Source organism: Branchiostoma floridae, chromosome 6 (assembly GCF_000003815.2).
Source record: "Branchiostoma floridae strain S238N-H82 chromosome 6, Bfl_VNyyK, whole genome shotgun sequence".
Classification (NCBI taxonomy): Eukaryota; Metazoa; Chordata; class Leptocardii; order Amphioxiformes; family Branchiostomatidae; genus Branchiostoma; species Branchiostoma floridae.
Window position 1 is genome coordinate 15,025,245 of NC_049984.1, and position 23,613 is coordinate 15,048,857.

At 40.3% G+C, this 23,613-nt stretch overlaps 2 protein-coding genes, 2 long non-coding RNA genes and 1 other non-coding gene across 8 annotated transcripts; 1 reads left to right on the plus strand and 4 right to left on the minus strand.

Annotated features, from left to right (window-relative positions):
- Window positions 1-297: 297 nt before the first annotated feature.
- On the minus strand, window positions 298-7,893 carry LOC118418375 (solute carrier family 52, riboflavin transporter, member 3-B-like). 4 transcript variants are annotated; one of them, XM_035824251.1, is made up of 3 exons: window positions 7,771-7,893; window positions 3,451-4,727; window positions 298-2,604 (listed from the first exon to the last, which is right to left on the minus strand). In XM_035824251.1, the coding sequence occupies exons 2-3, from the start codon at window positions 4,684-4,686 to the stop codon at window positions 2,404-2,406; spliced, it is 1,437 nt and encodes a 478-aa protein (XP_035680144.1). In that variant the 5' UTR covers window positions 4,687-4,727; window positions 7,771-7,893; the 3' UTR covers window positions 298-2,403. The 4 variants fall into 4 exon arrangements, with proteins under 4 accessions (XP_035680144.1, XP_035680145.1, XP_035680148.1 ...); XM_035824252.1 differs by having other exon boundaries at window positions 3,451-4,730; window positions 7,771-7,883; XM_035824255.1 differs by lacking the exon at window positions 7,771-7,893 and adding an exon at window positions 5,824-5,844.
- A 193-nt stretch (window positions 7,894-8,086) lies between these two features.
- Window positions 8,087-18,910, plus strand: LOC118418376 (deoxynucleoside triphosphate triphosphohydrolase SAMHD1-like). Its single transcript, XM_035824256.1, has 17 exons — window positions 8,087-8,309; window positions 8,834-8,900; window positions 9,079-9,157; window positions 9,622-9,782; window positions 10,333-10,448; window positions 10,942-11,012; window positions 11,613-11,759; window positions 12,627-12,674; window positions 12,847-13,011; window positions 13,546-13,637; window positions 14,075-14,131; window positions 14,768-14,966; window positions 16,615-16,710; window positions 17,072-17,176; window positions 17,313-17,404; window positions 18,114-18,165; window positions 18,621-18,910. Exons 1-17 carry the CDS (start codon window positions 8,123-8,125, stop codon window positions 18,747-18,749), a joined length of 1,863 nt encoding a protein of 620 aa, XP_035680149.1. The 5' UTR covers window positions 8,087-8,122; the 3' UTR covers window positions 18,750-18,910.
- A 712-nt stretch (window positions 18,911-19,622) lies between these two features.
- Window positions 19,623-20,777, minus strand: LOC118418377. Its single transcript, XR_004831449.1, has 3 exons — window positions 20,525-20,777; window positions 20,276-20,315; window positions 19,623-19,805 (listed from the first exon to the last, which is right to left on the minus strand). It is a non-coding gene; the product is annotated as an uncharacterized LOC118418377 (long non-coding RNA).
- LOC118418736 lies at window positions 19,914-19,979 on the minus strand. The gene has a single exon (XR_004831530.1). It is a non-coding gene; the product is annotated as a small nucleolar RNA SNORD31 (small nucleolar RNA).
- A 1,226-nt stretch (window positions 20,778-22,003) lies between the features above and the next one.
- Window positions 22,004-23,292, minus strand: LOC118418378. The gene is made up of 3 exons (XR_004831450.1): window positions 23,109-23,292; window positions 22,635-22,802; window positions 22,004-22,036 (listed from the first exon to the last, which is right to left on the minus strand). It is a non-coding gene; the product is annotated as an uncharacterized LOC118418378 (long non-coding RNA).
- Window positions 23,293-23,613: the final 321 nt, after the last annotated feature.

Here is a 23,613-nt window from a genome sequence, read left to right on the forward strand (position 1 = left end):
TACCGCTTACCGGTCCCTTGACCGGGGGTGGTCGTGGGGGCGCTTTGCTGCTCCATGCAGACCCTATACACATAAATACTTCATTTCTTTAGTGTGGATATTTTCGGCATGAATGCAGGAATCTGAGCATACCAAGGCGACCAATTGGTCTACTACTACTACTACTACTACTATAAATAAGCAAACTAAAGGTTAAAAGTAAAATATTGGCAGGAAAGAAATCAGAGAAGCCGTCTGGACCTAGAATGGTTGCCCTGCTAAAAACACTTCTTTTCAAATAAAAGGAAAAACAAAGTCTGGAGTAGGAGGCACACATTTATTTCCTGAATCATTGAAGTAAAGCAACAGGTGGTTCGTCCTAATTTCCATTCAGTCTAAAGCAGCTTCCATTCTAATGCACTGAAAGATACTGCAAAACATCTGTACTAATTGCACCACAAAAATAACATTTTGAGAAATGTCATGCAAGATCATCACAGTAAATCCATTGAATGCACCATTCTTACAGATGCATTGTAACTACTCTAAAGCTCAATGACATTCGGTGTCATTGGTATTCTGTGTTTCATAAAGGGAGACCTGAAATTATCTTCCAGAAGAATAAACCACTTGAAAAACTACACGTGCTTTGTAACATCATTTCAGACATGTCCAAACAAAGCTGACACAAATCCTAGATCCTCCTTCGCAGTTTTCCATGAACGTTAACAGTTACTATTGGGAGGAACACAGATTCACATTTTTCTAAACACATTGGCATGGTTCTTATGACACAAAGCGCCAACAAGACCTTCCCATATGTTGAAAATCGCGAATCAGTGCTCCCCCAACAATAACCTACAGTGCTCATGAAAGGCCGCGAAGAAGGCTGGCTGAAACAAGCCTTTCCTAATCACTTACAACAAGGAGGTTAATTTTAACCTCCTTGCTTACAACATGGCATCAGCCCATCATTTCACACCACTTAAATACATGTACTAGTTAACAAAGTTTAAGCTTAAAGTAACACTAGGAACTGGTTCCTACTTGTGCATGACAGTGCAATAAATACTACCATTCATCACAGTAGAAATATCAAACTTTAAGTACTCTCTAAAATATGCAAATGTATACATAAATATGTAACACATCTGTGGCATTTACTAATAGTGACTCATAAAGTACTAAAGATATGTTTAAAGCTAGTTGGTCCAGACTTACTTCACAAAATATACAAATATGTATAATCCAAAATTTCCAAACATACATGACGTTCATTGATACTCTGTCCATACAACTCTTGTTGTATGAGATTACTTTGGGCAGGTTTTCTAAACAAGGGTATTGAAAAATACATTTCACTACCGATGTACTTTATTTATTTATTTATTTATTGATCTTAAAGGGTCGTCCCTTCAGTCTAGATGACTGATTTCCAAGGGAGCCCTGTACTTGACAACATAAGTGTGTAATGATGAATTTATGATGCCATGATTGTCATGGTTTATGACATGTAGCAGTTGCTCTGGCACAGGTAGTTTCTCCATCCTTACAAAATATTCAAAATTCAAAATATCAAGACTCTGAACACACAAGACTTTGTCATATATTACCATGATTCTGTTGAATCTATTTCTGAAAATATACATTCAATATGCTTGATATTGTGGCAGCTCCTGAAAGTTTACAACAAAATACACATCCATGTGTGTCACCTTTTCTCACAGCACCAATACTAAAATAGCATAACTCTAAGCAAAACATGGTGAAATGCTTTTCTAATCTACATTTTAATAAAGCTACAAATTTTTAATCTCTTTTCCACTTTGGCTCAAGTTCTCAACACCAACGTCAAAATATAGAGTCTACGAATATCTCAAAAGTAATTTACAGTAATTGCATCTACTTTTGCAGTGGTTCTATTTTTTGGGTTTTGTTTGTCTTGTTTGGATCTCCTTTGGTGCAAGATTAGTGCGGTAAGTGAAAAAAGAATTTCTTTAGAATAGGGACTCTGAGACATATTCTTTGTGTCATGCACTGTGAAAATAAAACCACTGCAAAAGACTTGCAGTAAGTTCCTTCTGACTATAGATAAAGGGCTGTTCAAAACATTTTCCAAGAAAGGCAGTGGGGAAAATACTTAAAACTTTTTTAAGTTAAAGCTTGATGTCTGTATGACACAAACTCTGCTGTCCAGGGCTGTAACTGGCGCCTCCCCACAGAGGCCGGATTTTGGGCAGGCTGCTATAAGCAAGATTTAATCAGTCTAACGAAATATTGAAGAGAGTAAATTTTTTTAAACATGATAAGCCTATCTAAAAATAAAGTATTGGATTAAGTGAAAGAAAGACCAATCACAATTTCAGTACACCCCCTCCCAGGAAAAATTTGGAACAGCCCAAAGAAACTACTGCATCAGAAACGTTAAAGGTCACAAGGGTCATTCTGTTGGAACATGGGAAACACGTTGACGAACAGGAAGGTGACGAAGGCGCCGACACAGGATCCGGCCTGCATGACTGCTCCACACCACAGCAGCGCCCTCTGTCCTTCCTCACGGAAAATGGACCCGATGGTCACCTTCACGTAGGAGAAGAGCCCAACTACTGAGATCCATGCAAGTACCTAGATAGAGGGGAACACAGAGAAAGGAATTATTAGCATTACATGTAAAAATCAACTTCATTGCTATGTTTGATAAGTCAAAGCTTCTTTTCTATATGAGAGCTGCAGTGTTCTTCTTCTAGCCAGCCTGAAATTTTTTCCCCCTCCCCTAGATTTTCAGCAAAAATCCTGTTGAGCACCAGAGGCTTCCGCATGACTAACCTAGAAGGATCTGGGAAAATATTGAAATCTAAGACCCTCTGAAATGCTATTTCCTACATTTTGAGGGGCAAATTTTGCTGGTAGAGTAGACTCAGCTTGATGGCATCTGTGCTGATTTTCTGGAGATCTTTGCAAAACTTCATTTGTTTAATATCTTGACATGCTGCATTTTGTCTGTCGCAGAGGACGGAATGGGCAAAATTTTAGTCTGTCCCCAGCTGCAACATTCTGTCAAAGGACAGATACTGGCTTGAACCCTGGTGAGCCGTCATTTAAAGTTGGTGACAGCTTCCCTCGATAGAAAAGCTACATATAGTTTTGTATTTCAATATCATTCGTGAAAATACATGTACTACTACATACTTTAAGTGGCAGCCTGTAGATAATGGTACAATTCCAATTTTCTGGCACACTTTTGATGGGACAAAGTTGTAGCCTGGATAACCTCCTTGTTAGCTTGTGCTCACTTCCTTACCACCAAACTGAAGATGGTAACCAGACTAACATGTTGCTGCAGTGGAATTGTGAAAAATATCCAAACCATGAACCTGAATGCTGACCACTGTTTTGCCTGGTAGGCATACCCCTAAAAACTTCACATCTCTCTGTACGTGACCAAGTAAGTTAGCTGTTGATAGAACTCACCACCAAGAAGACTCCTCCAGTTGTCCCTAGTAGTACAGGGGTTGGGCTCATGGCTGCAAGAGCCAGGATGTACGCTCCCACCGCCGTTCCTGCCAGCGACAGCACCCCCACCAGCAGGAAGGACGTGGTGGGGAGGAAGAAGGAGATGAAACAGGCCAGCGGGTTGGCCATGTTACCCAGGGTGACGGCCAGATGGTAGGCGGTGTTTCCGTACGGGAGACAAGAGTAGGACTGGATGGAGGGGAGGACGCCGTTACTGAGGGCGTTGACCCAGGCCTGGACATACAGCAGGTAGATGTACCCTCCTCGTGACAGCCCCTTCTTCTTGGTTATCAGAACGTCGATGTCTCTCTCGCTTGAGGTAGGAGTGTTGGAGGAGCTGTCAGTCTTAGTGGACCCCATCTCGACACAATCACCGCAGGTGCTGTATCCATTCTCACTGTTAGGGACAGCTTTGTACACTGAAGCCTCTGCAGTCCTGATGTGCTCTTTCCTGGCCACTGGGAGGTAGTTGAGCATGACGAACGCAATCCCGCACACCAGCATCATGGTGAACAGGAACCAGAAGAAGTCCTCTACTGGGAAGTTAGGATCTTTGGTGACATAAACGTTGTGATACTCAGTAAAGTTCCTCACGGTTCCATTGACGACTGTAGAGTTGGTGTACGAAACGTTGTGACATTCCGGGTTTCCCCCGACTCCCTGCCCCAGCGCGACCAAACTGGGAAGGAGTCCGCTCATCCCTTCCCCGATGAAGTATGACGTGAGGTAGGGACCAGAGAAGAGCGTCATGAAGGGTAGGAAAGTGACAGAGGAGGTGCAGTCCACAAAGGCCAGGAGGAATGTGAGGGTTAGCAGCGCTGTGCTGTGGTTGGCGCCCGCCACGACGCTGGTGTGCTTCCAAAAGAACGGCAGTAGGAAGCACGACATCGCTCCGACTGTGACGATGATGTAGATCACAACCTTATTGCTGACTCTCCTCCCACAGAACACATTGGCCAGGGTGACGGCGATTGGTCCGATGTTGGCCAGCTGGATGATGACGGCCATGTAGGAGGGGAGGCTCCACCCCTCGGGGGCGTGCTGCACGATGATTGGCAGCTCCACCCACAGGCCGTTGATGTCGATCCAGGACCCGACACCAAACAAACAAACAAGGATGTACACAGGAATGCTGATTCTGGGTTTTTCCATCGTGGCGTCGTCTTCAGGTTCAAGTTTTTCTTCTTTGGGCATGTTTGCTGAAGATGGCTCAGTGATTTGAAGAAGGTAGTCACCTGCTGGAAAACAGACAAGACAATTCTGTTAAAATAAAAAGTTTGCATAAAATTGATAGATTAGAAGGAATTGTGCTTCAATGCTCCACCCTAAAGAGGGAATCCAAAGTTGTTATTATTATATAATGTTAACAAGTATACCAGTAGTTAAGTTACATGTACAATTGTTAACAATTGTGCATAGCTGATTCACACTCAGAGCTTAGACTGCTTCTAGCACTTCTAGTAGTAAGTCTGACCTGCTTATCAACTTCCATTCTAAATATCTTCCTAATCATCCTGCATTGGAATATGTCTACCACTATCAGTAAGAGGGAGGAGGTTAAAATACTTGTAGGACAACCTCCTTGGTAAGAGTATCACCAACATACCTACTCAGACCTAGTGCCTCCTATTCTTATGAGACCACTGGACAGTTACTGCAACAGCAATTCTCCAGACAATTGTGCTACTAATGACAACTAAGGGGTCAGCCTTTGTAGGATTTTAATATGCACATAATGTGCATATTAAAAGAGACAAAGGTTGACCATTTACAAACACATGTCATGCCACCTGAGGATCTGGCCTCACATGTTGTTACACACCTGTCTGGTGGTGCTGCTGTTTGCCTAGGGGCAGTGTTCTAAAAACATATAGATACCATGCCTCAAAGTATATGCTCTACTAGGAATCAGATCATCGAGACATGAGAGGACCAGGATTTTTATAGTTTACAGGACACAGGGCCTGTCCAAAACAAGAAACAACAATACAGGGAAGCAGGGTACATATACCTCTCATTGAGTCTATTATTATTTTTAACAGCACTCCACAGTTGTTTGATATCAAAGTACCTGCTAGTACCTGCCTATCTAGTCCCTTGACCTACAGGTCGTTGAGGGGACAAGGTACATCTGATTGTAAATAATCAGACTGACATGCAAGACCTGAGGTATGGTGGTCTGATTCTAATCACGAATACCCTATATTTTCCATTAACTTTTCACCAGTGGACTTGTACTATTCCCTTGGGTCAAATAGGTACCTCTTAGACTTGCTCCACCAGAATTAAAGAAGTCACACAGCATATCAAATAAGGCAAAAACTTCCTGACCAAAGGTATCAGTCTCAGGATGTCTCAGCAAGTTGTTTCAGCACTCAGGTCCTTGGCCCAAATGATATGCACAGATACTATTGTTTCAAAGCTTTGTTTTATTTCTAGCCTTCAGCTGTACTGACCCATTTCTTAAAACATCCAACTGGGGGTCCGAGCACACTCCTTGCAATGTGCCTAGCTCTCGTGGGAATATTGAAGTCTAACCTGTTTTCAATAGAACAGGTGTTTCTCAATCTTAAGACTTCATAAACATCTGTTCTTCTACCATTATATGTTATATATCCCAATCTCCCAACTTGCCATAAAAAAATTGTTTGTGCCATCTTCTACTGCAAAATGTGCACTTTTGAAGTCAATCATTGAGTATTTGAAAAGATATCACACCTCTACAAAGACAAACAGACACCACTTGGCACCCTTAACAATAGTTTCTCACTGACGGGTCATTCACATTTGTCAGGAAACAAGGGATAAAACCCTCCTGCACTAAAATGTAAGAGAGGGGAAAAGGGTGCCACACAACAGCCGCCACTTTGCAAAATGTGAACGGACAGATGAAAAATATATAAAATAAACACCAATCATGTTAGCGACAGAACAGATGACTGTAAAACTTGCCTGGAATGATGATCTGTACTAAAGACCCGTTATACACATATACCAATGGACTACCTAATCTCTTATTTGCATATCCTATCTGCCCTCAGCCTACAGGAGAGGATAACCCTGGCTAGGGATAGACGAACCTGGAGGCAACTCTCGATCTTCATGTCTACCTTGTCCCCCCAACGACCTGGAGGTCAAGGGACTAGGTAGGTAGGTAGGTATCAGCTGTGCTTGGGAAGTTTGCATTACTGGTACTGGACTCACATTTATCAAACAACTCATGGTGTACAGTGTGACGATGGTTCAAATTTACTGACCTTTCTGATAAACATCTTCTACTGTAAACTTCAAAGGGCAGTAGCAACCGACTGAATGTGGGTCATTTCGTCAACATAATAAACACACACCTTGCAGTTTGTACGTGCATGTTTGCATGTGCATGTTTGGACACAACTGAATGTTGCTGAAATTATTTTAACACAGACAATTACATTGTACCAGTATTGTGGGACTGATTATATCTATTGTACATTTTGATTTATTAATTTTGGGGGTGACAGATCTGTCTATATGATCAAGGACATTATCTTCAATCAATGTCCTGAATATGATATTGCCTTTGTTACATTCCACTGCCCCAAAATCTAAGAGTTTTTTTGTTGTTCTTGGTTGTACCCTTACATGTTTCTTCACTTGTGCTCATCCTGAAGTCTACAATCTTCCATATCCAGGGATATTCTTATCATATGGTGACATAACCAAGGACATAATATATTTGATGTCCTTTCTTATTCATATATTAAACTTACATGGAACACCGATGGAGTCATAAAGGTCACCTTGGTTTAAATTAGGTAATCAACATTTTATACATCTTAGCGATGAAGGAATAAAAGCAGCAGAGGCTGTTGTTTTAAACGGATCTAAAGTGAATCAATAAAAGCTTTAAGTCGTCCATACTCATGTGATTAGTAAAAGGTTTTTCCTTAGTCATGGTTGCTCTTTGTCAAGTACGATCAAGAGAGTAGTCAGTAGATTCTGATACAAATTTGGACATCTGACACGGCTATAAAATACCACACTCCCTTCTGGGCAGTTCCTTAGTCGTTTAAAAATCATTTTCATCATAGTAACGACGAAACAAATGAGATAGAAGCAGGAAGAACCTGTGACCGAACGACCATGTGGCACACCACTACTAGCACACCACACCGGTTTCTACACATACGGTATAATATTTCACACACAAAAACGTTACGTAAGCTCGCAAATTTTAGCGTTCCTCGCAACCAAGAGTAATATATTTTTGTACGATGACATTAAAGACAATTTACTTACCAGGAAAAGCGACTTCCTTGTGTCAGAGATGGGAGAAGACGATTAGAGGCCCTTCAATCTTCCTTCTTCTCGGAAAGACACCAACGTGCGGTCACCACCTTGGGAAAGTAACCTTTGACATGTGATGTAATGGATTACTTCATTATCTAAACATAGGGAGGGCAACATGAAAAATATAACTATATGGACTACAAGAAAAGAAAATTATTTTAAATGAAAAGTATATATTGGACTCAGAGACATTTATTTTTATAATTTTGATTCTTATTCATTATTTTGATATATAAGTAAAACTTGTGATGATACCCCTATTCCAGGAGTGGAATAGTCCTCCTCCCAACTCCCAGCCAAAATGGCGGCCAGAAAGCGAAAGTTTGCGGACGCCGTTAATAATGGGTCGTTTTCTGGCTCAAACGGCCCTGCAAAACAGCCCAGAAGGTCTGTAGAGGACTTCAGGGAGTGGACAGTGCACGACGTCTGCAATTTCCTCACCGAAAACGGCCAGAAGGATGATCATGATACAGTGGAGGTCTTCAAACGTAGGTTGAGTCACTCAGAGTCTGACAGCGAGAACTATTTTTCACTTCACAAGTTTTGAAGTTGTCAAAAGTAGCCATTTATCCTTGTTGTAAGAATGTATTTCTGCACTGTTTTGATCTTCTCCTTTGCCTATCGGTCTCGAGGCATCGACCACCATTTTACATAATGGTCCATGTGTAAAACAATTTACAAAGGCCTGAGAGTGAGTCACGCACTGATACAGACTACTACTACTACTATGCTGTTGAGACAAAGAAAGATTCGTACACTTTAAAAGAGCACTAAGTGTTAGAAAGGAATACAGACAATCATACAATAAAAACGACATTTTTGGCAGAATTATACGCCATACAAAAGACCAGGTACTTGGGTATACTTTTAATATGCATATCTTTATTGAATTATGATCATCAATGATGACAGAGTCTCCTGTTGGCTCGACAGATGAGAAATTTAAAGATGATTCAGCAGGGCCAAGCCAGTGTTAATTTTATTCTGTTTCCATACCAACCATTTGTCACAGGTGAAGAGATATGTGGTGCAGTATTACCTGACATTACAGAAGAGAGACTTGAGAAAATGGGATTCAGGTGAGACTTGTATTTGTCTTGGTTTAATTCCCTCAACAAGTTAAATCATTGGTGCTTCCAATTAGATTCTATCTGACTAATCGATTAGGCTTCATACTATATAGTATTCAAAGTGTCCAAGTAACTTCATTGTGTTCTGTATTCTAGATGGATGTGTTAATTTTCTTTCTTGTTTCAGAACAATGGGGAAAAGACTACTACTACTGAAGCTGCTAGAAAGGTTCAAGCTTGTCCCTGTCTCACTGGAGAACTGCAAGGTACATCTGGAACCAGAGACATCAATGTTTTGAAAAAAAAGAGAGTGGCATAATCATAAGATAAATAAGAAAAATATCTATGAGTATGATACAACTATGACATGTAGTACTAACTAGTATGATGATGTCAATAAAGGTCAGAATCTTACCTTTATTGACATCATCATATTAGTTAGACTGTCAGATATCCAGGTATATGTAATGATTTACTAAATCCAATAGTTGCTTGAGAAACTTTTATTTCATTACTGTTCATACATGGCATTATGGAAAAAATCAAACAATTTTAGAAAATCCTTGTGTTGTAAAATCTTTATAACGCAAAAACAGGACTCACCAAATCCAGTATTGAAAATGTGAACTAGTCGATTTTCTGTGAATTCAGTTTTTGTGTTTACAAAATAGGTTAATCTTCTTCATAATTTTACAGCTTTTCTGTTAACTGAAAATTCTCTCTGTTCCAGATATTCAATGACCCCATCCATGGCCATATAGAAATGCACCCCCTCTGTATAAAGATCATCGACACTCCCCAGTTCCAGAGGCTGAGGTTCATCAAACAGCTGGGAGCCTGTTACTGGGTCTTCCCTGGAGCCTCTCATAACAGATTTGAGCATTGTCTGGGGTGAGAAGTCTGTTTCAATGATTGTTTGTTCGTCTGTACCTTTGTTTAAAATTCGGCCGCTTTTCATGGAGGTCAAGTTGGGAGGAGTGTCAGGGTCGATAATGATAACTCAGAACTTCTATCAATGTAGATGTGGTGTTCTAATAGTACTAGTAATACATGTGGACTTGTGTTGTAACTTGTTGATAAATTTTCAATGTGATCATGATTCAAATAAGCTGGTGACAATAAGATATTTTCCAGTGATGATAATGGTACATACAGTGTTGCTCACAGTCACACAGGTAATAGTATGTCAGCTCAGCTGCAATAGTGCAGGTGCACAAAGCATACATACTTTGTTGTTATTATATAAGTACCATGCTTGAGATGTTGTCATATACCTGTACAGCAGCAAAATGAAAGGTATTTTGAGTATGGTACTACATTTACTATGTGCTAATGCTGCAACAGTTCCTGAAAGTTAAATGGGAAGATACTCTGTAAGTGACAGAGAAATATCAAGAAATAGTTTTGTTTTAGAGACCAGTGTTTGTGTTCCTCCCTCCAGTGTGTATCACTTGGCTGGATGTCTGGTGAAGACCCTGAGGAAACGTCAGCCTGAACTGGGCATCAGTGATGTGGACGTTCTGTGTGTGGAGATAGCTGGGCTCTGCCATGACTTAGGTAAGGGATCAAACCTTCAGCCATTCTCATCTAAGACTAAGACTTGTTTTTAGTAAAGAAGTAAAGAAAACATATACCGTAACCATTTGACAAATATCAAATACAGAGATATCTTGTTTATATACATGATAGGTTTTAGGTTGGTACTGAAATCATCTGAATGCTAGGAGTCAACCCACACGGAGTCAACCATTTACTGGTTGCAGAAATTTGATTGCCATGTACGTGAACAAAAATGTTGGTCACAGATACTCAGGTAGCTGGATGAAATTTGGAATGAATAGATTTCAGACAGCATTCTCTGTCTTTTGTGACGTAACAATAAACTGGAGTCACCATGTTTGAATCCAAAAGTCTAAATTTATATGTTGATACTGACATTTGAAAAATAAAATGACTCTTATGTCATTTCTTCATACCATCCATATCTTATTCTGTTCTTTCTTTTAACCTTATGTACATGTAACGCTGACTGTTTCTTGTGTTTGACCAGGGCATGGACCATTCTCCCATTTCTTTGATGGACAGTTCATCCCTTTGGCCAGACCAGGCTTCAAATGGAAGGTAGTCTTTTTGTACTTTCTTCAAATCATATGTGTTCAAACTAAAACTAACACTAGTATGTTGGATGTTATACAGTGTACAATGTTGGTATGATTCTTACCATGTTGTTACTCTCCACTCTGGTACAAATTTTCAGTACTTCTATAATTTTACTATAATATAACACACATCTGACCTGCAATTGAACTTATGTGTACTAGTAATATGTTATGACTGTATGAACAATTTTTTTCCTAAAAATTTTGTATTGTATTTTTTTTGCCAGTTTTGAGTCATAGTCTGTATAAAATGACTGACAGTAGAAGTACCAGTAGTACTAGTAGTAGTAGAAAGAGTAGTAGAAGTAGTCAGTGCCTGGCAGTAGTAGTAGTAGTAGTGCAATGTAGTAGTAGAAGTACTGACTGACAGTAGTAGTAGAAGTAGTAGTGATAGCAGTAGTAGTAGTAGTAGTAGTACTGCTGCTAAATGTTGTAACAGGTTTTTAACATTTTGTCCTTAGTCCATGTCATAATGAATAGACAAGTGTTTATACATGTTATAATGTATCATTTCTTCAAAACCTTGTTGACCCTTACGAAGGCTGTTGTACCTTTATTCCAGCATGAGCATGCCTCTGTGCAGATGTTTGATCACCTGATCGAGCAGAATGACCTGAAGAACGTGTTCCTGGAGTACAATGTCGGGGAGAGGGACCTCATCTTCATCAAGGAACAGATCGCAGGACCTCTGGCAGTGACCAGGAACCAGGTCAGTATCTTAGATATAGTCCAGGGCTTTAGTCAGCGTCCGTTTTTCCGTCAATTGACGGAAATTTGCTGCGTCTGACGGAAAAATTTTAAAACCAATCCGTCAACCTTGACAGACAAAAATCCTTGGTGGAAGCTACAGGCGGCTTGGGTACGCCGTCCACGGCCGTAAAAGCCACACACTGTTTGTTTTGCTATTGTTATGATTGTTGACAATGTGTGTCGGCGCCCTTTCGCATACGATAATATCATTAAAACCCGTTTTTCAAGGTCTCAGTTCAGTCCTTCTAATTAATTTTCGCGGTTTTCGCGACGATTGTAATTGGTTGATGGAAAAAAATTTCGAGCTGGCTAAAGCCCTGATATAGTCATTTATGTCCTTACCAGTTTGGCTGTAGAAGACACATATTCTGCTCAACTATCTAAAGGCTATTATGAAGGGCTAGCATTGTGGATACTAACAATACGCAAAATGCAACATAATAACAATTACCATTAGGAAACAAGAATGAAATTTTATGGATGACATCAGTGGGCTCATTTAAATTTGCGTGATTTCAGGAAAAAAGAATATTTTTGTTCTTTGGAGATGGTCAACATGACAAGAAAGTACAGTACTGAATGGAAAAATATATTGCCTTGTAGCATTGATATTGTGCTTGAGAATTAACGCTTGCATTGTCCCAATGACTTGCTATTTTGAAATTACAATTGTATTTGATAGGGCTTGATTCCAGGTTTGATTATGTACATGTATCATTGTGACTAGTTATGGACTTAGGCCATTGATGTTTAGTGATTTCTCTAAGCTTAAATATTGTTTATTGTTATGCTTTTCTAATGGTGTTCTTTTTGTGTTTCCTTTCAGGCTTGGCCATACAAAGGCAGAGATGAAGAGAAGAGCTTCCTGTATGAGGTACATTTGTAAATATGTCGAGAAAACGTCATGTTTTAAAAAATGTGTAGGATTTCACTTTGAAACAAACTAAAAACCCTGTACCAAATTTATTGTACTGGTGCTGTATTGGTAGTGTACCGGTACACAGCTCGACTTTTGAGTTATTGAAAGGGATGTTCTTTCTTGAAAGGTTGTAGCCAACAAGAGGAATGGGATTGATGTGGACAAGTGGGACTACTTTGCGCGAGACTGCCACCACCTGGGCATCTCTAACAAGTTTGACCACATGCGCTTCATGAAGTTTGCCAGGGTTATCAACGTGGACGGGCGCAGGCAGATCTGCACCAGGGACAAGGTGGGTGGCAAAATAGATGGTTTAACTTTATATGTTTCTAAGGATGTTACCAAAAATTAAGGACAAGCTGGCACTGTATCTACCTAAACATGAAGATGGTAGGTGTAGATAATGTTAATGTAATGTAATGTGTTATTGCAGGTGTAGGTAACATGGTGGTATCTTATGATATAGTACATGTTTTTAACTGTTATGACTCCAGGAGTACTAGTGTAGTGTTTTGATGTACTTACTTATCTTTTAAATAAACAAATGAACAAACTTAAAGAAGTTAATGGATAATCATCCATTCCATTCAAACTGCCATTTTCTCTGTTTGGCTTGTAACACTAATTCATGGTAGTCATGTTCATCTAAATATGGCACTGTCATACAGTCACTTTGAAACATTGTAAAGCAAATGATGCAAACTGTTGCAAAATCATTGAAAAGTTGCACTGATAATTTTCATCAGGTAAGGGGGAGCCTATACTTATTGTTCTTAGTGTGTAATGTTACTAATCTAGACCCCATGAATGTTCCCATGTGTTACAGGAGTGCAGTAACCTGTATGACATGTTCCACACCCGGAGCAGTCTCCATCGCAGAGCCTACCAGCACAAGGCTAACAAGTGTGTGGAGATCATGTAAGTCCTGGAAATTAGCCTTCTGAATGGAAAAAAAAACATGATTTTAACAAAATTCACTTCTGTTGTTCTAAAGCCCTTGATGAAGAATGTTTAAATGGTTTAATTGAATTATGTTAATTGGCTATGCCAGCAGGGTGCATCTGTGTTGCAAGACTAAAGTGGGTCCTTTGTACTCCAAATCAAATGTGAACAAAAGTATGCAAAATGTTGTTATTTAGATATGAAAGTAACTTCCAGTGGATTTGACTACAGTATGTGTTTTTTTTAAAACTTTTTTTATTCATGAAAGCTCAAATCGGCCTACAAGTACAAGCCACTTTTCATTGAAGTCATGAGGCAAGGGCCAGTCAAAGTTGATGCTACTTCTTCCTCTGATTCCCTTTTCATCACGAGCCTAAAAGACATGTCATCTACATGTATTTCCTTGTTTTCAGGATTGTAGAGGCCCTACTGAAAGCTGACAAGTACATCAGAATACCTGGCAAGGATGGGTAGGTTTTATTATTTGCTCATCTCAACTTAATGAAATTTTTATATCTGTATAGCCAATTTAACCATTCTTTGGTAAGCACATAGAACAGTAGCAGGAAGTATTACACTGAACTGTCACATCTAGCATTTGCTCACCTATAGTTGTATCTTGTGAGTATGCTCCTACTGTACTAGATGATGGTTCCATTCTACAATAGTTCCACATGGTCCACTCTATAGTTTTGGGAAAAAACATTTTGAACAGCTTGATCCTAGGTTGATATCTTTGGTACTTGACGGCATAACTCTTTATGGAAAAGAAATGTTTTTTTCTCTCTTTCTTCTTCTCCAAACAAAGAAATTTAAGGCATATCATGACCTAAACCATGGTAAAGTAGCAGACACACATGGTGATTTCCATTACATTATGTCGCAATTGGCTTAGAACAGATCTGGGGGACTGCTGGTCACTATATACACGTTCTACCAGAATACGTTTTAGTAAGAAAAAAACATTTTGTTTGGCTAGACGATGTGAAGGCAACGTATTTGCTTGCAAATGTTACCTTTCTAGTTATTTCTTCTTCTTGCACTGAGAAAAATGATGAAGCTTAGCATGTGTAAAAACAATAGTTGCTTGTTCTTTCCTTAAAAAGTGCTCAAGTCAAGCTGTCTGAGACTCCAGACGACATGCATGCCTACACCAAGCTGACAGACCACATCTTCCAGCAAGTCCTGTACTCCCAGCAGCCTGAGCTGGAGGAGGCCAGGTCCATCCTCAGGGATGTGGAGAGTCGCAGGCTGTACCGCTGTGTGGGGCAGACACGCCCGCAGCAAGGATGCCTCATATCACAGGTATCTTCACTCACTCACTCACTCACTCACTCACTCACTCACTCACTCACTCACTCACTCACTCACTCACTCACAGGCTGTACCTCTGTGTGGGGCAGACACGGCCACAGCAAGGATGCCTCATATCACAGGTATCTTCACTCACTCACTCACTCACTCACTCACTCACTCACTCACTCACTCACTCACAGGCTGTACCGCTGTGTGGGGCAGACACGGCCACAGCAAGGATGCCTCATATCACAGGTATCTTCACTCACTCACTCACTCACTCACTCACTCACTCACTCACTCACTCACTCACTCACTCACTCACTCACTCACTCACTCACAGGCTGTACCTCTGTGTGGGGCAGACACGGCCGCAGCAAGGATGCCTCATATCACAGGTATCTTCACTCACTCACTCACTCGCTCACTCACTCACTCACTCAGTCACTCACAGGCTGTACCGCTGTGTGGGCAGACACGGCCACAGCAAGGATGCCTCATATCACAGGTATCTTCACTCACTCACTCACTCACTCACTCAGTCACTCACAGGCTGTACCGCTGTGTGGGGCAGACACGGCCACAGCAAGGATGCCCCATATCACAGGTATCTTCACTCACTCACTCACTCACTCACTCACTCACTCACTCACAGGCTGTACCGCTGTGTGGGGCAGACACGGCCACAGCAAGGATGCCTCATATCACAGGTATCTTCACTCACTCACTCACTCACTCACTCACTCAGTCACTCACAGGCTGTACCGCTGTGTGGGGCAGACACGGCCACAGCAAGGATGCCTCATATCACAGGTATCTTCACTCACTCACTCACTCACTCACTCACTCAGTCACTCACAGGCTGTACCGCTGTGTGGGGCAGACACGGCCACAGCAAGGATGCCTCATATCACAGGTATCTTCACTCACTCACTCACTCACTCACTCACTCACTCACTCACTCACTCGCAGGCTGTACCTCTGTGTGGGGCAGACACGGCCACAACAGGGGTGCCTCATATCACAGGTTAGCAACTTTCACTCACTCACTCACTCACTCACTCACTCGCAGACTGTACCTCTGTGTGGGGCAGACACGGCCACAGCAGGGGTGCCTCATATCACAGGTTAGCAACTTTCACTCACTCACTCACTCACTCACTCACTCACTCACTCACTCACTCACTCACTCGCAGGCTGTACCGCTGTGTGGGGCAGACACGGCCACAGCAGGGGTGCCTCACATCACAGGTACCTTCACTCACTCACTCACAGGCTGTACCGCTGTGTGGGGCAGACACGCCCGCAGCAGGGGTGTCTCATATCACAGGTTAGCAACTCTCACTCACTCACTCACTCACTCACTCAAAGGCTGTACCGCTGTGTGGCGCAGACACGGCCGCAGCAGGGATGTCTCATATCACAGGTACCTTCTTTCAGTAGCTCACTCACTCTTTCACTCACTCACTCACTGACTCACCCACTCACTCACGCAAAGAACCAATAGAGAACAATAATGAACTGCCTTCGTACATGTAACTGCTAAATTTAGTTAGCAGCAATAATGATAATGATACATGTATGATTTATATAAAATCTGCTACATTGAACTTTTCTCTGATCTTGTTAAATTGTAATTTTGGCTTGTGCCCTGCAGGATGAAGCCCCCTCCTGGTCTGAGGAGATAGTGACATCCCTGACAGAGGAGGAACTGGGAGCTCCTCAGCTCAGTCCTGGGGACATTGCTGTCAGTGTGAGTAGACTACTCATCCTCTGGAACATTACCACTCTAACTATGCTAGTAAATCTATATGAAGAACATGTAATGTATTTGTTGCACCATTATCATGGCAAAGTGTGTTGTTCTGACTTAACAGTTTGATTTGTTACAAAAGTTAAAACATAAAAAGTCAGTTTGCAAATCTTTTGATAGACATAGACACATAAATTGTACGTTTTTGTGGTGTGAGAAACCTTGTCACATTTTATGTTTATTTATATCTAAAAACTGTAAGATCTTAATTACTACCATAAGGGCATCTGTGTAGATGGCGTGAATGTCTGTCTCTTTTGGAGAGTCAAGTTAAACTGTCTTTGCCCCCCTCCCCCTTCAGGTTGTGGACATGGACTATGGAATGGGTGATAAGAACCCCATTGACCATGTCAGGTTCTACGACAAGAGCAAGATGGACAATGCCTGCAGGGTCAGGAAGGAAGAGGTGAGACAAACTCGAGAATAGAAGTTTTATTCTAGAATCCTTTAAGAAGAAGATATATCCTATGATATAGATGATGAAAATATTCTCAGGTTACGAGACTTTGGACTGATGTAATTTTTTAATTCTCCACTCTCAGGTCTCCCAGATGCTACCTGAAACCTTTGCGGAGCAGCACATAAGAGTGTACTGCAAGAAGAGAGACCAACAGAGTATTGACATAGCAGAAAGGTGCTGTTCTTGGATTTTTTTGTTAGAAAAACATTGATAACGGATATACATAATGTACTACTAGTAAAATAATGGTTATATTGGATATACCGGTAGGAGAATTCTTTTTACACAACCAGCAGGTACTCACATTGATGTAAATACCTGTTGGTTAGGCCACACCAATTTAATTTCTTGGTTCACGGATTCGCTCGCTCCTATTTTTTGGAAAAAAAAAATAAAAATAAAAATTACCACTCAGCAAATTTTCACCATTAATGAAGCCATTCACCAACTTTCTGGTATAAAAAAAAAAACTGACACTACTTTTGTAATTTTCAATGAACAGGTGCTGTTACTGTACAGTAATAGTGTTTTTGTACTTTTTTCAAGCTGAAAACTTTTTATTCTTTATGTTTTGGATTAGCCCTTACCTTTACCCCAACCATTTTACAAGTTTTATTTTTATTTTTATTTCGCCCTCTCGCTCCATATTTTTTATGAAAAAATCCGTGAACCAAGAAATTAAATTGGTGTGGCCTTATGTAAGAAGAATTCTCCTATATCCTACCAACCTGATGAAACTATTTTCAGAAATGGTTGTATTTATAAGAAGTATTAAATAATTTAAAATTTGTAGCTGTAGAATGGGCTAGTGTTGGAAGACCTGTGTCCCTCTTGTGTTGTCCTTACACATACAGGTTTACTGAGTTTGTTCCTTCTGTTGCAGGTGCTTCATACAGTGGTGTGATAACCGACAGGATAGACTGAAGAAACCCAAGGTAAGAGGCAAAGAGGAAGTTCGGTTCAAATGCCCCAGACCTCTCATTGTACAAGTTTCTTCCTATAACCCTCCAGATAGATATAGTTGTGTTGCTAGCTCATTGTCTATAAGTCAGTTCTTTTCTGGTGGCATTGTAGTCCTGCCCCAAGTAGTTAGAAACTTATTAATAACTTTCCTTTTCTCCATAATACTGCCAGGAGGGGGAGGTAAGGAAATCATGTCCTTTTATTAAACATACTTCTTTTAGCATGAAAGTTCACCTCACCTGATTATGAAAAAAGACTTAACTTGTCAGGCTAAAATATAAGAGGCAATCCTAGACGTACAAATTACTTTTTAGCTGGCTTCCATCCAAGGCCATGAGCAAGATTTTTACTCTTTCATGTTTTCGATGAATAAAGCTATATGTACATCAAAAGCAGAAGTTTCAGTTTGTGAAATTAATTCTTACAGGGAGGGAAGGCATCAGCACCAGAGCTGACTCCACTGAAGAAGGATGAGGTAGAGAAGGAAGACGGGGCGAGCACCTCAGCCTCGCCCCCCACCCGACATGACTCTGTGAGAAGCAGGCTGTCACTGTAGTCTACAGCCATGCATTGTGGCATTGCTAGCTCCATACACTTGCCTTCCAAAGCCTTGCTGTTAGTATTACTGTATTGAGTGACATTTGAGTGTCACTACAAGGCAAAACAAAGCTTTTTGTTACTTTCAAAATGTTTTTTTTAAGATTATGAAAATCTTTTGTAGATTTCTTTAATGAAATGTATTTTTGCTTTTAGTTTGTTTCATATTGCCAAAGCCATGACCTTCATTCAGTACTGACACTGTGGCTAGAAAAAACAAAGATGGCAAAACTGAGCTGTTTCTTCAATGCATAGCAATTTTTGCATCATGAGAATCTTTTGTAGACTTCCTTAAATGAAATTATTTTGCTTTTAGTTTGTTAAATTTTGCCAAAGCCATGGCCTTCATTCAGTATTGACTGTAACATGTGGCTAGATGGTAAACATAGATGCATGTTGAATGCATAGTAAGTTGTATGCATATGAAAATCTTTTGTTGATGTTTATTTTATTTTCACAAGTGCTTTAAGCCTGATTTTCCAGTTTGAATGTGCACAAAAGTAGATGAACTGTTAACTCATACCTTCTGTTTGTAGTAGATATATAGCTAGGTGCAAGGAAACAAAGCTATGTATTGGATCACGACTACAAATAAAATGACAGCATTTTGATGATATTTAACTACATGTACTAGTCCATCAGATGCACAATAAGCTAATGCCAAATTGCTTATTTATTAAAATTGAGTAATCATACTCAAGAATTTTTAATAAATTGCAAATGAACTTAAAGCCAAAACTAAACAAAACATCCTTAGTCTGCATCATATGCACAGACTCGTTACTTTCTATGCTATATAGATAAAAGTCAGAAAACAAGCTGGCACAAAGACCTTTGTATTTCCATTCTTTATTTTCACTTTTGATGATTATAGATATGTAGAATGCTGTATTTTTATCTAGACTATTTCGTGTTCTGTGAACATCCATTAAACCAATTGATCTGTCCACAAGTTGACCATGATGTTGTTACTTCTGCGTAGTCCTGTTGCTCTGCTTCTGGTGTCCTGCATCTCCTGAAGACAAAATACAGAATGTCAGACAACATTTATAGCTGGTCCTGGCATGCAGGTATACATACAACACTCAAAATGCTATTATTGAAAACAAAATTTTAGTGTCCTGTGTGCTCAGTGTGACCAATCAGTCATGATTATCAGACTGGGGCGGTAAATGCCTCATCATTACAGACAGGACAGTCAATGCTGGTTTATCAAATATAGGTGCAAGTCATTCAGAAATAGTGATGCTCCCCTACACTACACTTGATTAACAATGGAATGAAGAATCTGAATAAAATGGTCTATAGTAGACACTTTACAAAGTACTGTACAACTTACCCAAAAAAAGGGACAATACTACCATTAGTAGTACCATGGTCAATTTCCAGTGAACTTGTAATGGTTTAGAGAACATGCAATTAAAACGTTAAGGCTACAGTCCATATGTTTATTTGTACATGATGGTTGGACATAACAGCACTTACATTTCAGACAGGCCTTGAAGCTCGGACACTTTGTCAGTTCCTGGAAAAGATTTAGAGAAACAGTCAGGACACACACCATACATACAAACCTACTTTCTTAGAAAATCATTCCACTCAGATGACAGTCGTGAGAACAATGTTTCTTCACCGTTCCTTTGGAACTCGAAGCGAGCTGGGTTATGGGTTACATCATCGCGGAGCCGACAAACAACATCAAAAACTTATATTTTGAAATCTAACAACACTTACCATGTAGAGTACACTAAATGTTGGTCTTCCTCAGATACTTGATTCCATCAAGTATTGCGCTCGGCCTGTAGATTAAAAGATTGAGATTTGATGAATATTTTGATACAAGATGACAGCATACACCTAATTTAACTGTGTACTTCCACTCAGAAGACAGTCGTGAGAGAACAAGTTTTCTTCACCGTTCTTGTTGAACTCTAAGCGAGCTGGGGTTATGTGTGGCATCATTGTGGAAGTACAAATTATGCATTTTGGACAGGAAAGTAAAATAGAAACAATTTCTCTAACTAAATGTTAAGTTTCAAAATTGAATTTTTGATGACCAAAAACTTTCTCAGATATGATTAAGACATGAAAAATAGTACTTACCAAACAAGGCGTAAACACACATCATACTGCACTTCACTGGAGTTGGATCTGCCTCCACTGGAGAAGGAAAGGAAGAAAAGTAATTACTTTTTTGTTTGGCTATAGCAATGTTATTTTGAGAATTAAAACATTCAATGAGCTCAGAGATGAGATAATTTGTAATCAGTAAATGTCATACGAACGAGACTATATATCCTCATCATTGCTCAAACTTTGCATGAAAGTTACACAGAAATAGCTACAAATTCTGCACAGAAATGATAATTTTCATCAAAGCAGCCCACAGTTGCAACAAAGTAACCCCATTTTCAATGCATATAAATATTATAACCTATTCGGTTATTCTGATACCAGTGAGGTTAACAGCATCAAAGTTTCCTTCACCTTGATACCAGTGAGGTTAACAGCATCAAAGTTTCCTTCACTTTGAACAGATTTCAAAGAAGCAACCTACCACTGTATTCCATCCAGGAGGCCACGCATGCTTGCAGTTCACTAGAAAAAAAAGATTGAATATTGAGAACTGTTTGAATGCTTACTTTGACTGCTTACTGTTTGAATATCATTTCCAAATATTTTGACTTCCAAAAGTTTTACTTGGCTAAGCTCAGAAATTAAAACATAGCAATTTAACAATCACAGACAATCATCATGTTTTTTCATCATTGCTCAGCCACTCTGTGAAGCCCTGCTACCAAGAGTACCATTGTACTACTAGTTCTTACTGTAATTGAAGTACAAAACTTAAACTGAGCATGTTTGCAAATACTTACCAGTATGTTGGGTGCTGAGTAGTTCTTCAAGAACTGGACTCTCATACTGCCCAACTTGTGAATGCCTGTACAGGGTTTAACAAATTTGTCACATTAGAACTTGTCATCTGTCTTGACTGTAGCTGCTAGCATGTCTATAGTATAATTGTATACCTCAGACAGTATGTGTCAGCAATAGAATTCTGACATATGCTTGTCAATGAGAATTCATCACAGGCAACAATATGTCTAGCCACACTTAAAACTTTCTTAGTCATATTTTCTGTCTTTCTACTCCTTTGCCATTGCAATTCCTAATGGTGAAACATACTAACCTTTAGAAAACATCTGAGAGTTGTTTTCACCACAGCAGCAGTGACTCATTCACCATCTGCAAGGCAATGATATTGGAGTGTTAAAAAATGTGATCATACCTACAAGTGGATTGATTGCATACCAGGCAGTCAGGCCTGTTAAGAGGACAAAACTTCTCTTGGATCAGCTTCGCCTTTTGTCTGTCACTGATAAGTCAGTACAGGTCTGTGTGTTGTCATCATTCCAAGAATCAAGAACAAATGCAGTTAGTAACCTGACTGTATCTCACTTCTAGCATCCTCCTACTACTAGAGAGGAGAGAGAGGGTTCCATATAGATTCAAATAAGCTCATTGGGCTGTTCCAAAAGATAAATGTGGAGAGGGGGTGTTGAAGAGGTTGGAATTTGCAACCAAGTTCATCTGTCTCCCTTTTATTTATGTGGGCCAACTGAGGCCATACATGGACAGGAAATCAACAAGATGGTGGTGACCACCTTAACACGAAGAAGCTGCACATGACCAGTTCAATTCATGGGGTTTATTTATCCATTTAAACAAACATGGCAAGCCTTGTTTAGAAACTGTATGCTTGCATCAAAGAAAATTATGCGCTTGCAGTATAGAATACGATAGCTACAGATCTAGAGTGAAATTAGACTAATTTCTGACTGACCTGAGATGACTTCCTGAGATAAGCCAGCACACGCCTCTAGCCTAGGCTGCCTCCCCAGCTCCACGTGTCTACCACGTGGCTGATGCAGAAAGATTGTCCAGTCTTCATGGTCTGCAACATCTCAGAACTTTCGTCACAACTGCCTTATCCGTGATTAACACGGTTTGTCTGTCAGAAGAGGGGAAAGAAAACGGGGCACCTTTTAGAGAAGGACATGGTCGGGTTGTGGGAGGGGGGTTGATAAATTCGCGCCCTTCTACCTTGTGGTCTAGAGTTTTTCTATACACCATCAAATAAACTGGGCACCATGGAACCAAATCAATTTCATTAAAAATATTTAAGTAGAGAGAAGCTTGCTGGGTTGAAGTTAATTCAAGAAATATGAAGAAAACGTGTGCACGAGCATGGGCGAATTTCAGGCCATGTGGCTCAGAGAAATTTTTGGTCTTTCAGCGACAGATAAGAGAAGCTTACCTGGAAATTGTCCGTGCAACAATTCACAAAGACATTTTAGTTCTTTGTGTCTGCATACTAGGTGGGATACAGGTCTGCTTGTGACAGGATGGCAGTGGATTGGCACGACATCCTAGCGCGGAGTAAGGCCATGTCTGTCTCCTCGTCCTCTCCGCATGCTATTCCGGTGAAATGCATGATGGGTATTTAACGGGGTACAGCAGTCAACTTTGACCCCCCATGTACAGGATGTACCACTGTCACACCAATTAGGGGTGGTCAGGGTATATCTGATGTAGAAAAAGTTTATGGGTCTCCCAAAGCATGGCCCAAAGGGGTCACACCTTGCTAGTATATTAGCTTAGCTCTATGTTTCTGCCTGGTTGGTAACATGGCATGTCGTGCTTGCACTCGCCTGCTCTGCAGCCGACCGATGATGATGATGATGTCGTGCACATCTATCCTATTAAAGAAATACTGTAAATGCAGAAACTTTCACGGCGGCCGCTTCACCGCGAAATTTTTC

What these genes read in the sequence shown, in the direction of transcription:
- LOC118418375 (XM_035824251.1), bottom strand. Translation starts at nt 4,686, where the DNA reads ATGCCCAAAGAAGAAAAACTTGAACCTGAAGACGACGCCACGATGGAA. An exon ending in CTGGAGGAGTCTTCTTGGTG is followed by an intron (nt 2,605 to 3,450) that starts GTGAGTTCTATC and finishes CCCTCTATCTAG; the next exon opens with GTACTTGCATGGATCTCAGT.
- LOC118418376 (XM_035824256.1), top strand. Translation starts at nt 8,123, where the DNA reads ATGGCGGCCAGAAAGCGAAAGTTTGCGGACGCCGTTAATAATGGGTCG. An exon ending in TGGGCTCTGCCATGACTTAG is followed by an intron (nt 10,449 to 10,941) that starts GTAAGGGATCAA and finishes GTGTTTGACCAG; the next exon opens with GGCATGGACCATTCTCCCAT. An exon ending in AGATCTGCACCAGGGACAAG is followed by an intron (nt 13,012 to 13,545) that starts GTGGGTGGCAAA and finishes CATGTGTTACAG; the next exon opens with GAGTGCAGTAACCTGTATGA.